Below are 15,207 nucleotides of genomic sequence, written 5' to 3' on the forward strand. Positions count from 1 at the left end.
TATGTATATATTCCATACTTTCTTCATCCATTCTTCAATTGAAGGGCATCTAGGTTGTTTCCAGGTTCTGGCTATTACAAACAATGCTGCTATGAACATAGTAGAGCATATACTTTTGTTGTATGATAAGGCCTCTCTTGGGTATATTCCCAAGAGTGGTATTGCTGGGTCCATGGGTAGGTTGATCCCGAATTTCCTGAGAAACCTCCACACTGCTTTCCAGAGTGGTTGCACAAGTTTGCATTCCCACCAGCAATGGATGAATGTACCCCTTTCTCCACAACCTCTCCAGCAAAGGCTATCATTGGTGTTTTTGATTTTCGCCATTCTGACAGGTGTAAGATGGTATCTTAAAGTTGTCTTGATTTGCATTTCCCTGATCGCTAAGGAAATTGAGCATGACCTTAGGTACCTTAGGTGTCCTTTGTTACTGGCAGATTTTCATATGTTGAACTATTCCTGCATCTCTAAGATGAAGATGACTTGATCATGACGGATGATTTTTCTGATGTGTTCTTTAATCCAGTTTGCTAGTATTTTATTGAATATTTTTGCATCAATGTTTATTAGTGAGATTGGTCTGTACTTCTTTTTCTTAAAATGTCTTTATATGTTTTGGGTATCAGGGTAATTTTAGCCTCATAAAAAGAATTTGACAATTTTACTTCTGTTTCTATTGTGTGGAACAATTTGAAGAGTATTGATATTAATTCTTCTTAAAAAATTTTGTAGAATTCTGCAATGAAACCATCTGGTCCTGGTATTTTTTTAGTTGGGAGACTTTAGGTGACTGCTTCCATTTCTTTAGCAGTTATAGGTTTATTTAATTTGCTTAACTGGTCTTGATTTAATTGTGGTAACTGATATTTATCTAGAAAATTGTTCATTTACTTTCAGGTTTCCAATTTTATGAAGTACAGGTTTGCGAAATATAACCTGATGATTCTTTGGATTTCGTTCATGTGTGTTGTTATGTCCCCCTTTTCATTTCTAATTTTGTTAATTTGGATATTCTCTCTCTGCCTTTGGGTTAGTTTGGATAAACATTTGTCTGTTTTGTTGATTTTCTCTAAGAACCAACTCTTTATCTCAGTGATTCTTACTATTGCTTTTTTGTTTATATTTTGTTGATTTCAGCTTTCAATTTGATTATTTCCTACAGTCTAGTCTTCCTGGGTGAGTTTTCTTCTTTTTGTTCTAGAGTTTTCAGGCGTGCTGTTAACTCACAAGTGTGGGGTTTCCAGATTCTTTATGTAGGTATTTAGTGCTATGAACTTTCCTCTTAACACTGTTTCATTGTGTCCTATAAATTTGGGTGATCATTAAATTTTAGGAAATCTTCTATTTCATTCTTGACCCATTGGTGATTCAGGTGAACATTGCTTAATTTCCATGTGTTTGTGGGCTTTCTGAAATAAGTGCTGCCGTTGATTTCTAGTTTTAAGCCATGGTGATCCAACAAGATACATGGAGTTATTCCAATCTTTTGTATCTGATGACTTTTTTTTTGTTACCTAGTATGTGATCAGTTTTTGAGATGGTTCCATGAGGTGCTGAGTAGAAGGTATATTCTTTTATGTTTGGATGTAATGTTCTATAGATGCCTGTTAAGTCCTTTTGATTCATAACATCTGTTAGTTCCCTTATTTCTCTGTTAATTTTCTGTAAAAATCAATAAAAAAAGTGATCACAGGGTGACTTCCATATTATTCTATTTTCTTGTCCATTTTATTTTTCCTTCCTTCTTTTCTTCCTTCCCTCTTTTCTCTCTCTCTTCTTCTTCTTCTTTCTTTCTCTTCCTTCTTTCCTTTCTTTCCTTTTTCCCATGTGCATGTGCACATGCACACATGTACTTGTGTGGGGGTGTTATTGTGTATGTGTGTGTCCATCCATTTGTCTGTCTCCCTGCATATTTGGTAGCGGAAAGAAAATCTAGGTCTTCATAGATGCCAGACAAGAGTTCTCCCACTGAGTTACATCCCAAATACCTTTATAGTTTATATTCTGAGATGTTTTATTCGCTCACTAAGTTACCAAAGTTGGCCTTGAAATCTCTCTCTAGTCCAGGATGTCCATGCCTTTATAGTTTTCCTTCATTGACTTCCCAAGTACTCAAGAAACAATCATGTACTACTATGCCCAGTTGCCTAATGTTTTCCTTCTTCTGCCTTCTCTTTTTCCTCTTCCTCCAGGTCCTCCTCCTCCTTGTCCTCTTTCTCTTTGTCCACCTCATTCTTGTCCTCCTTCTCCTTGTCCTCCTCCTAACCCAAGATTTCCCCCTTCCCCTCTTTCTTTGAAACAAGGTCTTACATAGTCTAGGCTGGTTTTGAACTTCCTGTGTGGTTCAGAAACAATGCTTTGAGGTCCTCCTGCTTCCCCCTCTCAAGAGCTGGGATCACAGTTATGTGTCACCATGCCTGCCCGGCTTTCTTCCACTTTCAGATTGGTGATAAAATCTACAGCTCAATGGATAAAAGGCTTAAAGAAGGTGAAACACTGCTGGTATAATGGATTCCTGTGTGCCACACAAAGTTCTTTCCCTTTTGTCTTCTCCCTAGGTCGGAAGTTTAAGAAGTTTAATAAAGTTCGAGTTATGAGAGCCCTCGATGGTGTTGCTCTCCCTCAGTCAGTGGGCCTTCCTAGTGAGAGCCAGACCCTAGGCCAAAGAATCAACTTTTCTCCAAATCAAGAAATACAGCTGGTCCCCCCACTGATCAACCTGCTCATGAGCATCGAGCCTGACGTGATCTACGCCGGACATGACAACACAAAACCTGACACCTCCAGCTCTTTGCTGACCAGTCTCAATCAACTAGGCGAGAGGCAACTGCTTTCAGTAGTCAAATGGTCTAAGTCATTGCCAGGTAATTTGTATGCAGTAACATGCATTAAAAGGTGTTATGTTTGTGACACTAGCTGAATGTTGAAATAGTCTGTACAGTAGGCCGTACATCATGTAAACAGTTCCATATGTTTAGCCATTCAAACTTCTTGTTTATTAAGTCTCGCATGTGTGCTTGGTTCAGTTGGTAGAGCACTAGGTTAGCATGCATATGCCCTGGGATCAATTCCCAATATACCTGCTCACACATAAGATTCACAGACTATGAAATACAAAAGAAGTAGAGAACATGTTGAGGATGGCTGATAATTATCTCCATGAAACAGTTAAGAAACAGCATAAGTGTATTGTTAAAGAACAAATACAGTAGTTCAGATAAAAACATGTTAGCCATCTCCTTACAATGTTGAGTTTATTCTAAAACCTAACTGTTTTCTTTGTGCTTTATGTCTTATGAGTGAGTACATATTATACTTGTCTTTCTGGGTCTGGGTTATCTCACTCAATATGATGTTTTATAGCTCCATCATTTGCCCAGAAATTTCAAGATGTCGGGTTTTTTTTTCCACTGTGTAGTACTCCATTGTGTAAATGTACCATATTTTCCTGATCCATTCTTCAGTGGAGGGGCATTTAGGTAGTTTCCAAATTCTGGCTGTGATAAATAATGCTGCTATGAACATAGTTGAGCACATGTCCTTGTGGTATGATTGAGCATCCTTTGGGTATATACCCAAAAGTGGCATTACTGGATCTTGAGGGAGGTTGTTTCCTTATTTTCTGAGAAATTGCCACACTGACATCCAAAGGGGCTGTACCAGCTTGCACTGTGGTACCAGCAATGCAGATGTGTTTCCTTTAACCCACAACTTCTCCAGCATAAGTTGTCATCAGTGTTTTTTGTCTTGGTCATTCTTACAAGTGTAAGATGGAATCTCAGAGTTGTTTTGATTTGCATTTTTCTGATGACTAAGGATGTTGAACATTTCCTTAAGTGTCTTTCAGCCATTTTAGATTCCTCTGTTGAGAGTTCTCTGTTTAGGTCTGAACTCCATTTTTTAATTGGATTATTTGTTCTTTTAATGACCAGTTTCTTGAGTTCTTTGTATATTCTGGAGATCAGCCCTTTGTCTGATGTGGGGTTGGCAAACATCTTTTTCCATTCTTTAGGCTGCTGTTTTGTCCTTTGCTTTATAGAAGCTTCTCAGTGTCAGGAGGTCCCATTTATTAATTTTTTCTCTCATAACACAAAGAAAAACCAGCCTACAATTTACAGTCTCAGAGAACCTAGACAATAAAGAGGACCCAGAGAGAGACATACATGGATCTAATCTACATGGAAAGTAGAAAAGAGCCGGGTGGTGGTGGCGCACGCCCTTAATCCCTGCACTTGGGAGGCAGAGGCAGGCGGATCTCTGGGAGTTCGAGGCCAGCCTGGTCTACAAGAGCTAGTTCCGGGACGGGCACCAAAGCTACAGAGAAACCCTGTATCGAAAAAAAAAAATCAAAAGTGCATACTCATGTAACAAATCAAAACAGTACTCAGAGCAACTGTAGTTTCTAGAACCAGTGAAGAAAACAAAATTCCTAGAGTCGGCAAGGTACCTGGAGAGAAATGAACTTCAGTCACTGTTATCTCCCATCACACTCACAGGAGGAGCATGGCCCCGCTGTAGTGAGACCTTGTGTGTTTTCATGGAAGGATTTCCCTTTCTTTATTGGCAAGGTTTGTCCCTCAGCACAGCTCTTGACCAGCCAAGTGGCTGGTAGAAATATGAGGATAAATGTCTCACTTGGTCAAATCTTAGATAGCAGATTCAAGCAAAAAATAGAACTATTAGTGAGGCCTTAACCTCATGATTAGAAGCAGAATAATTCTTTCAAAAGTCACATGCTCTTCACACCAGTAACATCCTTCAACTGTTCTTTTTTCAACAAATGGTCAAGAATTAAACACATTATGTCATTTTTGTCCTAGAAGAAATTCAATTAGTTTTTTTTTTTTTTTTAAGAATTCCTTCCCGATTAGCCTGACTACATTTCTTGGCTATTATTCTACCTGAAAGGTTTGAAATATAATAGATGAATTGTTATTGAACATCCAAGGTTTTGTGAAACTAAAATAGATTCTTGTTTGTTAGACTTTCAGAAAGAGCCGTATTGAGAAAAGTTAATAAAACTTGGTATTCTAATGAAGATGAAGTAATTCTGTAGATGGGTCAGAATGCCCAGATTTTCATCCGCTTTATTGCAGCTGACAGACCTTGGATGGCAACTTTTTCCATTAAAGAAAGTTTTGAATATTTAAGACTTACCGTGAAGTGATAGATCTTTTCTAAGCAAATGTTGTACTGACATTGATAAAAATAACTGTTTTTAAGTGGGTGTTCAGCTGTGGTTTTAATTTTCTATTTTTTCATTAACAGAAGATGGTGACCCCTTGGCTGCTATTGCTGTGGGTCACTGTTTCTTTTGTCTGCATTTTTGGAGACTCTTCATTGTTTAAGAAGATTTACTGTCAATGGAAAGAAAGCAATTAAAAAGAACATTTATTCATTTTAGATAAAAGCTGTTTTATGTTAAAATGTTTATATGCCAAGATATTTTTACCTTCACACTAACCTGAAAAATAATGAGAAGAAATTTCTGTACAGATTTTGGTGGCAACCTTTCAAATATTGCAGAATATAATTCATATGTGGCAAATCCAAACAATGGTCACACCCTTATGAGTCCCTCTGATTCTGTTAATGACACACAGGGCAACACTGAGGTGAGCCAAGTTTGTGTGGACTGCACTCTTTAAGCCTCATTTGTGAACATTGCATTTAAAGGGACACTGCAGAATGGCTGCAGAGATGCTCAAGGAACTGGTAGCCAGTTTTCATCTGAGAAGAACTGAAAGGGACATGAATTCAATGCTGTTATTGTTGCCTTTCTCGTTGCTGTAAATCGCTAACTAGTAGCTTAAGGGAGTGGAGGTTTATTTTGTCTCATAAGAGGACACAGTCTATCAGAGCGGGAAGGTATGGTGCTCAGAGAGGAAGGCAGCTGGTCCTGTTATGCCCACAGTCAGCAGGGAGAAAGATGAATGCTGATGTTCAGTGTTGCTTCACCTTTGTCTCCAGTGTGAATCCCAGGCACGGATGGTGGATCATCTCTCTCCTCACAGACAGGCCAGGGTTTGGGCTCCTAGCTAGTTCTAAACCCAGGCAAGTTAGCAGTCAAGAGTAACGATCACCATGGCCCGCTGTTATTAGAGACTCTGAACCGATGTTAGCTGACTCCACACACAATTAGTTTACACCAGGTTCTTGCTCAGTGACTCAATCAGTGCCTACCCACATGCATGCTGAGTGCAGATCCTAACAATAAATAGTGTTGCTGGGAAGAAAAGCCAGACGGCAGGATCACGGCATGAATGAAGTAGACAAAGCACACCTTCCATATGGGCACCAGTTAGCACAGAAAAGAAGTTTATTTTATTCAGTTACTCATTTGCAATGATATCATCAGTTGTGTGGAAAATGGACCTTTGTTAAAGAAGCCTTAACTATAAATCAGGTTGTGGATTTACATATTCACAGTGACAATATAGCTGCATTTGTTCATGCACATCCACTGTTGGAAAACCTGTTGACAGGAAAGCTCAGTGAAGAAGATGTCAAAATCAAATTAAAAGCATAAGTTTAGAGTGATTCAATGGCAGCTTTGGGTGTGACTGTGCAGGTGCCGTGGGTTCCTTGTAACCCAGACAGGGTTTCCTCTTCTCCTCTTTGTATCATCTCTCACTGTTGTTTATATGCCACCGTAATTGCTGTATTCATAAATTTATAAACCACCTCATAGAACACACTCCATTTGTTGCTTAGCATCTGCTTGCGGATGACTTTATGTGGGAATGTATCTGAGCATTGTATTCCTAGTTAAAGCATGAAGTGACGTCATCTACAAAATTTTAAAACTTAACAATACAAAGTTTCTCTATTAAACAGCTTTCAACACGGAGAGATGTGGGACACCTAGCAATAGCATAAGACACAGAAACAAATGGAATAGGGACAGATGAATACCTTCAACATTGGTTCTAAACTAATGAGGAAGGAGACAAATTAATTGTGGAAAGAGAAAACTCTTTAGTTAGAAGAATCTGTGTGCCTGGGGGTTATAGGAAAGATTTCAATGAGATTTGATAGTAATGAAAAAAACAGGTGACAGTGATCCTCCATCTTTCAAATGCGGGGACTCTTAACATCAAAAGTTGATTTTTTTCAGTTACCCCACAGGAGAGCAATGAAACATTTTAGTAGTTACTGAGAAAATGCATCCGTGTAAATGAACTCGACTACTGCTGCTGTAAGTGCTGGCCTTCTGATGATTTCATCATGAAATTACTCAAAAACTAATGGCAAGAAATTGATTTGGGTACTCGTGGTGAAGAATAATTGCTCACATAAATCACTGGCAGATTGAGTAGGGTCTTGAAAGGTATAGAAGACAAAAATTAAATTAGTAAGTACTTATTCAAAATGCAAATTCAGCTTCTCCATCAGTAAATTGTAGAAGACTTAAAACAGTCAAGGAGTACAGGGAAAACATTTTCTTGTCTCTTCTCTGTACTTGGTGAGATATCTACCCAAGGCTGGGCTTTGGTACTCTAACAGCTGCCTGTTTGAGTACGTCCCTTCTTGGTTTCAATGGACCACTTGACATAAGGACCTGAAGACAGGAACAATATTTTCATCTTATTCTACCTTTCAAACATGAATCAGTGGCAGTGTGACAAAGATTTTTCTTTCTTCCCATGAATGAACGAATATTTCAAAGTATTGTCTTCAAAAACTGATGAGAGAGGTATAAAAGTAGCCTTCCAGAAGTTAAGTTTGACCTGACCAAGGCTTTTATGAAGATTTTCAAAATTTATTCCTTAACTTTATTTCATTGAAATTGCCATCACCAATGTTGACTTTTGAAAACTGTTCAAAGTTGAATGACTGTTCTCAGTCCATGACAGACTTCGATGCCTGGGGACTATTGGTAGAGTAACCACTTCCTGGTGAATCTCATCCTTTGTTGTTTCATGGCTTTCCTTCCAGGTACTTGGTTTCTCCCACAAACTTTTAGCCATTGTATATTTGATCTTCCACTCACACCATATATTTTCCCTGCCTGGAGTTCTGTCCTCTATTCTACTGGCTTCTCAGGCTGCACATTTTGAATGAACACATTCGTAACCTTGATGTTCCCCCTCCACTCCAATGACACTTGAATAATGGCACCAACCTATCCCCTTCAGCCATGTATTCCAAAAGCTCGTAGCACATCTCCTCCCAGATGACCTCCCAACTCAACATGTCTTTACAGTGCATATGTCGAAACCACTTTTCTGTATCCTGAAATGACACCCCAGCCAGGCTTTCAGAACCATCTTTGCCTCTCTCCTCTGTCATCCCCTACCCGGTTGGTTGTCAGCTCTATCAACACCTCTTATTCAATACATGACTCTTTATCCTGCTACTTCCATGGCTTGTGATGCAGCTTAGTTTGGTCATCAACTTTTATGTCTTTACCTACATTTCAGCTCTCAAACAATACTCTAACCCAAGAATCATCTTTCTAAAATAATTGTAACCAATCATGTTTTCCCTTTTCCATTTCAGAATAAAGTCTAAATTCTGTATTTAAACCCCATGGCCCTCCTGTAGCCCAGTTCTGGAAGTGACAGCACTCCCCTGAAACTTCCCTTTATCCCACGAAATCTAAGGTACATTTGCTGGGAGTCTTTGCTCAGTTCCTCTCTTGCTCATCCTGGGTTTTCTCTACCCGGAGGCCCATTCCTTCACCCACATATTTTGCTGGCTTCTTACCCCCCTTTAAGCGTTCACCCTCTAATTTTTCCCATATCTTCCTAGACTGAATCCCAACACTCGGGAAGAGGTAGAGGCAGGGAAGCATCTTGGGTTCAAGATTGGCCTCTGAGACAGGTAATATCTTGTGAAGTTCTTGATCACGGCAGGTCATCGAATGTGTTGGTGATGCACTGCCTATTTTCTGTGGTCTGAAAAAGCACAAACATGGTGACAGTTGCAGGTTGTGCCCCGAGGTCCTGAGATGTGTCATGCTGTGCCTTGGTTGAAGTTCACTGTTTCAACTGTGTGACAATTTTTAACAGAAATACAACTTGTACATTTTTAATAGAACTTTGGAAGTCACAGCAAGTCTCACATGCCATCTGTTGTGTTTTACTTAGCCGTTTTTCATCCTAAAGTATTGAGAATTGGACAATTCACGGTCATTTTTTTTTCAAGGATTATTAGGTCAAGACACTTAAAGAAAGGGACCTTTTTCACACTACTTGTTAAGCACAATGAGCCATCGTCCACCACTTCCCTACAAGTACCCTTTTCCAGTTTGATTATCAACTCAAATGCACTAAATCTCTCTAATCATTACCGCCACAGGAATTTGGTCTCTGTGTTCCTGGCTTTGTTTCAGTATAAAATGTTGGAATGGTATCACAGTTAATGGGGGGAAACTTTGGGCTTCTGAGTCAGCCATGTTCAAGTCAATTTAACATTGGACCTTTTCCACAGACACACCTCCAAAAGGGGGGGAGTAGGCTATTTTCTGAGTTCTATTCTGTCAGATGGAAACGTATTTTCTGCTGTGAATGTTAGTAGCTGAGTCGGTTTTGAAATATTTCAATAAAAGTTGTCTTTTGTACTACAAGAAAGTAAAGTGCTCCTTTATTTCAAGACATTGACGAGCATAGAACGTAAGAGAGACACAAAAAGGCCGTAAGAAAGAGAATAAAGTGCTAGAAACACAAGCAGAATAGTATTTCCAGAAAAGAAAAAGAATCATATATGTTTAACTTTGTAAAAGTTTTAAAACCAGTAAGAAATTAGTATAAAACAAAGACTTAAGATGAAATCTCTAGCATCATTGCATCAAATACTTAGAAATTTTATAATACATTAGAAGGGTTCAAAGTGAGCGTGAATATTATAGAATATAATGAGTGAATCAGTAGAGGTCGTAATAAGCATTCTATTACTATTTTTATATATATAATTCATTGAGCCTCACTTTCTAGTAGCCTGTAATATTACATATAATAAAATTCATATATGCATATGATACAATCTGATAAATAAATAATATATACAGAATCAGTATTCTGAAAGTATTTCAAATACACATTTCATCAAGAATGCTTAATTGTGTGTGTGTGTATATATATGTAATTTGTATGCACCTATTCATGCAGATATGCGCATAGGTAGAGTGTGCATGTGTGGAGGCCAGAGGTTGACACTGAGTGTCATCTCCTCTTTACCGTATTTTTTAAGACAGGTTTTCTTACTGAACCTGGGCTCACTCTTTTGTCTGGAATGGCTGGCAGCAGCTCTAAGGACTCAGTTGTCTCTGCTTCCCCATAGCTCTGGGATTATGAGATACAGGAAGCCTGGCTTTTTTTATAGGAATGCTGGGAATGAAAACTTAGGTCCTCATGCTTGTGTGATGAGCGCTTTGCTGACTGAGCTATATTCCCAGGCCAGTGATGCCTAATTTGTCTTCTAAATTTATTGCATTCACAGCCTTTATATTTTAATTATATTTATGTTTTCTGTAACATACAGGAAATGCTTTCTGGCTTATAATTTTGCTCTTGTTTTGTTTTGGGCATTTTTCTTTTTTTCTTTCCTTTTATTTTTAATACACATTGTTATTTTGACACTGGTTTTCCCTTAGCCAGAGCTGGCCTAGAACTTACTCTGTAGCCAAGGATAGACTTGAACTTTTGATCCTCCTGCCTACAGCTTCTCAGTGCTGAGGTCACAAGAGCATAGGACCATGCACGGTTCATTTATTTTAAATTGGGGATTGCTTCTCAATTTGATTAGTTTCTTTTCTATAATCATTAATCAAATGAGAAGTCTGTTGCAGTATCCATCGATGGGTTAAAAATTATTTGCATATTCCTCAACAAAAATGAATAGTTATCCTGAATCTTTAGTCAATGATTGAGTTGGTATTTTTATCCTATGGCCTAACTTGTTCGATGTAGCGTAAAGGCAATGCCAGAGTCAGCAGTGCAGTTCAGGCCTTCCCGCAGAGCCTTTGAATCACACCAATACACAGCTCTAAATGTGCCTCCTGTGGGGAATCTACACCTTAAAAATTTTAAAAAGTAAAAAAAAATCATATCTCTTATGAATTGATTCTGGATTTTATCAAAGAATGCTGAATAGTTAATGATAAGCAATACTTGTGCTTTATGTGTTGAATTTATACGGTACTTATATTTTAGTAAAGTATACTATAATACACTTTAACATTTACACTATGTGTTAAAATACACACTTTTCTGAAATGACATACCACAAATACACACACATACACACACACACACATATGTATATATACACCTGAAGAAGTAGTTAAGTCTTATAAAAATAAGGAATTCTAAAATTACTATGCCACAGTTGTTTTTGGCTTGAGGGAGTCAAAGTAAGTTAGATTTGTGGATGCCAACACCATCAAAACAAAGGAAAACAAACTATTCTAATCATAAAAAAAAGAAAAGAAAAAGAGAAGAAAGGGAGAGAGGGAGGAAGGGAGGGAGGAAAAACCCTTGAATCTCACATCAGGAAAGAAGGAAAACACCTCTGGAGGGCGCCAGGAATTCATTCAGCTGAGGTGAAGGACAGGTTTGGAATACAGCACAAAGTGAGACATCCGACAGGACAATGAGCTGGTACTCACAGATGCATACATCCCTTGGGCCCATCAGTACCCTCTACCACACTCAGTAAATAACCACCCCTTGTCATTGCTGGTTCAGATTCAAAATCCTAGCAGTGTGTGCTTCACAAATCACACCAAGCAAGATGCAGAGGACAGCAGGGCGTTTATCCGCTTTACCTGTTAGCAGCATTGACTGTTACCAAACTCCAAATGGAGGGACTCAGTAGTCAAGCAGAGACAGACAGGAGTAATGAGAGGGGGAATGTTTAAACCTTGAAGGATGTGCCTCAAAAAAGGCAGAAGGTTGCTGGGATACTATTGGTAAGGGGCACACTCGAGTTTTCATCTCCAGGTATGGCTAAGGAATACTAAGATAAGTGCCATTTCTCAACTGTCCCTATGGTGACGGGGCCATTGGGAGCATGCGCAGAGAACCTGTGCATCGAGCAGAGGAAGAAGTGCCTTCTCCCTCAATAGCTAGTGGACAAAGTGTTGCTCTGGTTTTATTTCTGAGTTAGGTCATTTGTGAATGGAAAATAAGTGGTTTTCAGAGAGCTTCATGGAAAGAGTTTGATGCTCACATAAAACATTCATTTTCATTTAATCTTAAAATATTAAATCCAATTTCATTATTCAGCTGTTGTAAGTTACAGTGAAATTCACATTCATATTCTTTCCCTGATGTATTCCCAGGCTTCAAGCTCATATACTCAACAGCAATCAATATTTTTGAGGTCTCCCAAATATGTCCAAAGTTTGTCATTTTTATCCTATATTGTTTCTTTGCTTTTATTTCAGATTTGGGGAAATCTATTAAAGAAATGTTTAAATCCTTCTTGCTTTCATATGCAAAACAAGTATCTTGCATTTTCTTCTTCATGTGTTTCCCTAACACAACTGATGCAAACTCATGCCCACTTCTCTCCCTAACTTCTCCCACTCCCCCCCCCAACATCCTGTCCTCTTTTACTTGCTTTTTCTTTTCTTTTCCACTAATAACTGACGGGGTCAAATTTGTGCTGCCCATATACTCACCGTATGGGGCCATTCATGTGAGTCTGGTTGACCTACCAGGGACCACATCCTTAAAGGAAACTGACTTTCCCTCCTTGAGAAGCCATCAATTGTCTATAGGTCCTTGGCAAGGGGTGGGGCTTCTGAATTCCCCTTCTCCATGCTGGAATGCCTACAGGTTTGAACTTGTACAAGTCCTATACAGGGATTATGCAAGCACCATAGCTACTCTGGGTTTACGAGGACAGAATATTGTGTCAAGAAGGCACTGAAAAACAAATGCCACATGTTCTCATCCATGTGTGGATGCTAGCATTGATTTTCATCATTTTAATATTGTGTACAGCATGCAGATTGGTCTCAGTATAGGTGTGGCATGAATCCAGACGATTAATTCAGTCAGCCACCCCCACTAGCACTAAGTCAGTGAATGATGTTCATGACATATGAAGTAGCTCCCCCTTGTCTCTTTTTAGGCTGTGTTATTTATGAGTATTTTGTGACTTTTAGGGAAACATGTCAGTATCTTGTTTCACTTTCCTACAGATTTTTAACATTGCTCACCTGATTTCTGTGATTGTCTTCTCTCACAATGTTTGTAGGTTTCCGGAACTTGCATATTGATGACCAGATAACCCTGATTCAGTACTCCTGGATGAGTCTGATGGTGTTTGGCCTGGGCTGGAGATCCTACAAGCATGTCAGTGGGCAGATGCTATACTTTGCACCTGATTTAATCCTAAATGAGTAAGTTGTGATTTTTGGTGCTTTTGTTATTATATTATGATATGATTTGTAAAACTACATTGCAATAGAAGATCCTGTGTTTAGTGTCCTAAACAACAAAAATTTCCTGAAATAGTTTCTGAGAACTGCTTTGTTTGATAAAGTCACCTTTCTTTATTTATGTATATATACTTTATGTATTATTTGTTTATTTATTTTGTGTATTGTGATGTGTGGGTGATCACACATACAGCACAGTATGGAGATCAGAGGACAACCTGTGGAAATCCTAAGGATTGAATTCAGGTCGTTATCCTTGGCAGCAGAGGCTGTCATTAACGGAGCCATCTCACCAGCATTTATCCATCTATATCACTGTACATAGTGCAGGGATTCATAAAGACATTTTCAATAAGGATATGCATTTTAACACTGTCTCCATCTCTACCTGCCCCTGCCAGTCCTCTTCACTTCTCTGGACAGTTTTCTTCTACTTTTGTGTCATTGTGTCATATATACATACATTACATAATATATGCATGTGTGTATGCGTGTATATGTGTAATCTAGAATCCACACATGAGAGAAAATGTATTTGTTTTACAAAGTCCAATTTAATTTACTTTACATGATGCCTAGTTATATCCATTTATCTAAAAACAACATATCCATTTATGTAAAAGCATAGTTTTGTCCTTCATAACTAAATAAAACTCCATTATAGATATGAAGTATATACAAAACACACATGTATACACATACCCGTGCACACATGCAGAGTTTCTTTATCCATCTATAGCCTGGTTACTGTGAATCATGCAGCGATAACTATTGATGAATTGATGTGAGGGTCTCTATGATGTGTTGATTTGGAGGCCTTCAGGAGTGTTTAGATTGAATAATAGTAGATCTGTTTCTAGTTTCTAAGGAGCCGCTATACTGATCTCCTCAGTGCAGGGCTGGTTGACATTCCCAGCAGCAGTGTAGAGGGTTTCCTTCTGCCCACACTGAGTCAGAGCGGGTTGTTATTCTAACTGCCATTCTGACTGCGGTAAAATGGGAAGATGAAATCTCAATATAGCTTTAATTAACTTTTTCTTGATGACTCATAAGGATGAGCATATTTCATATGTTGGTTGGCCATTTGTACTCTGACTTTTGGGAACTGTCTGCTCATTTCATTAGTTTGTTATTGATTAGGTTATTTGATTTCTTGATTTTTAGATTATGATCTTTGCATATTCTAGATATTAATCTGATGTCAAATGTGTAGTTTACAAAGATTTCTCCTATTCTTTTGACTTTCTCTTTGCTCAGTTTTCCCGTGCTCTACAGATGTAAGTTAATTTTAGGGAATCGAGTTTGCCAGTGCATGGCATTATTTCCCAAGAGTTTGGAGACCTTTTCAGAAAGGCTTTAATCTATGTTTATTTATTTGAAAGTTTAAGTTAAATTCTTTGTGCCGTTAACTTGTTATCTGGAGTCCTTTCTTCCTGTCTGGAAATGTATTTTTATCTCAAATTAATATTTTTATTTTTTTCAAAAGCTTACTGAGATGTACATTTCAATATAAAATTAAATATTTGTCATATCAAATTAAGCTTTCAGACTTTCATACTTGTGGAAACAATGACATTTATCAGAAATATTTTTGCCTGACAGTGCTTGTTTACATTTTAAAAGTAATCATAAAATCTACAAATATTTCAATTTGATTTATTATATCTAAAGGGTTTTCTGCATGTGGTCTTCAGGTGGTAAGAATTTGCCCATGACGTTGTCTACACTGTTCTGATAGTGAAAGTCAAGTTGCAAGCATCTCTGTTGATAACTGACACTTGTCTGATGTCTTCTCAGTTGACAATCTTCATGCT

The 15,207-nt window shown here is 38.2% G+C and overlaps 1 protein-coding gene across 1 annotated transcript in view; it reads left to right on the plus strand.

The window, feature by feature from the left end:
- The window catches only part of Pgr (progesterone receptor), a 59,412-nt gene that overhangs the window by 31,729 nt on the left and 12,476 nt on the right, over window positions 1-15,207 (plus strand). The window contains exons 4-5 of the mRNA XM_050162193.1: window positions 2,559-2,864; window positions 13,210-13,354. Coding sequence (XP_050018150.1) covers window positions 2,559-2,864; window positions 13,210-13,354 — 451 coding nt within the window. The remainder of the gene's footprint in view (window positions 1-2,558; window positions 2,865-13,209; window positions 13,355-15,207) is intronic.

The sequence above is a fragment of the Alexandromys fortis genome, unplaced genomic scaffold (genome assembly GCF_014885135.2).
Source record: "Alexandromys fortis isolate MF-2015 unplaced genomic scaffold, M_Fortis_MF-2015_v1.1 scaffold_112, whole genome shotgun sequence".
NCBI classification, from domain to species: Eukaryota; Metazoa; Chordata; class Mammalia; order Rodentia; family Cricetidae; genus Alexandromys; species Alexandromys fortis.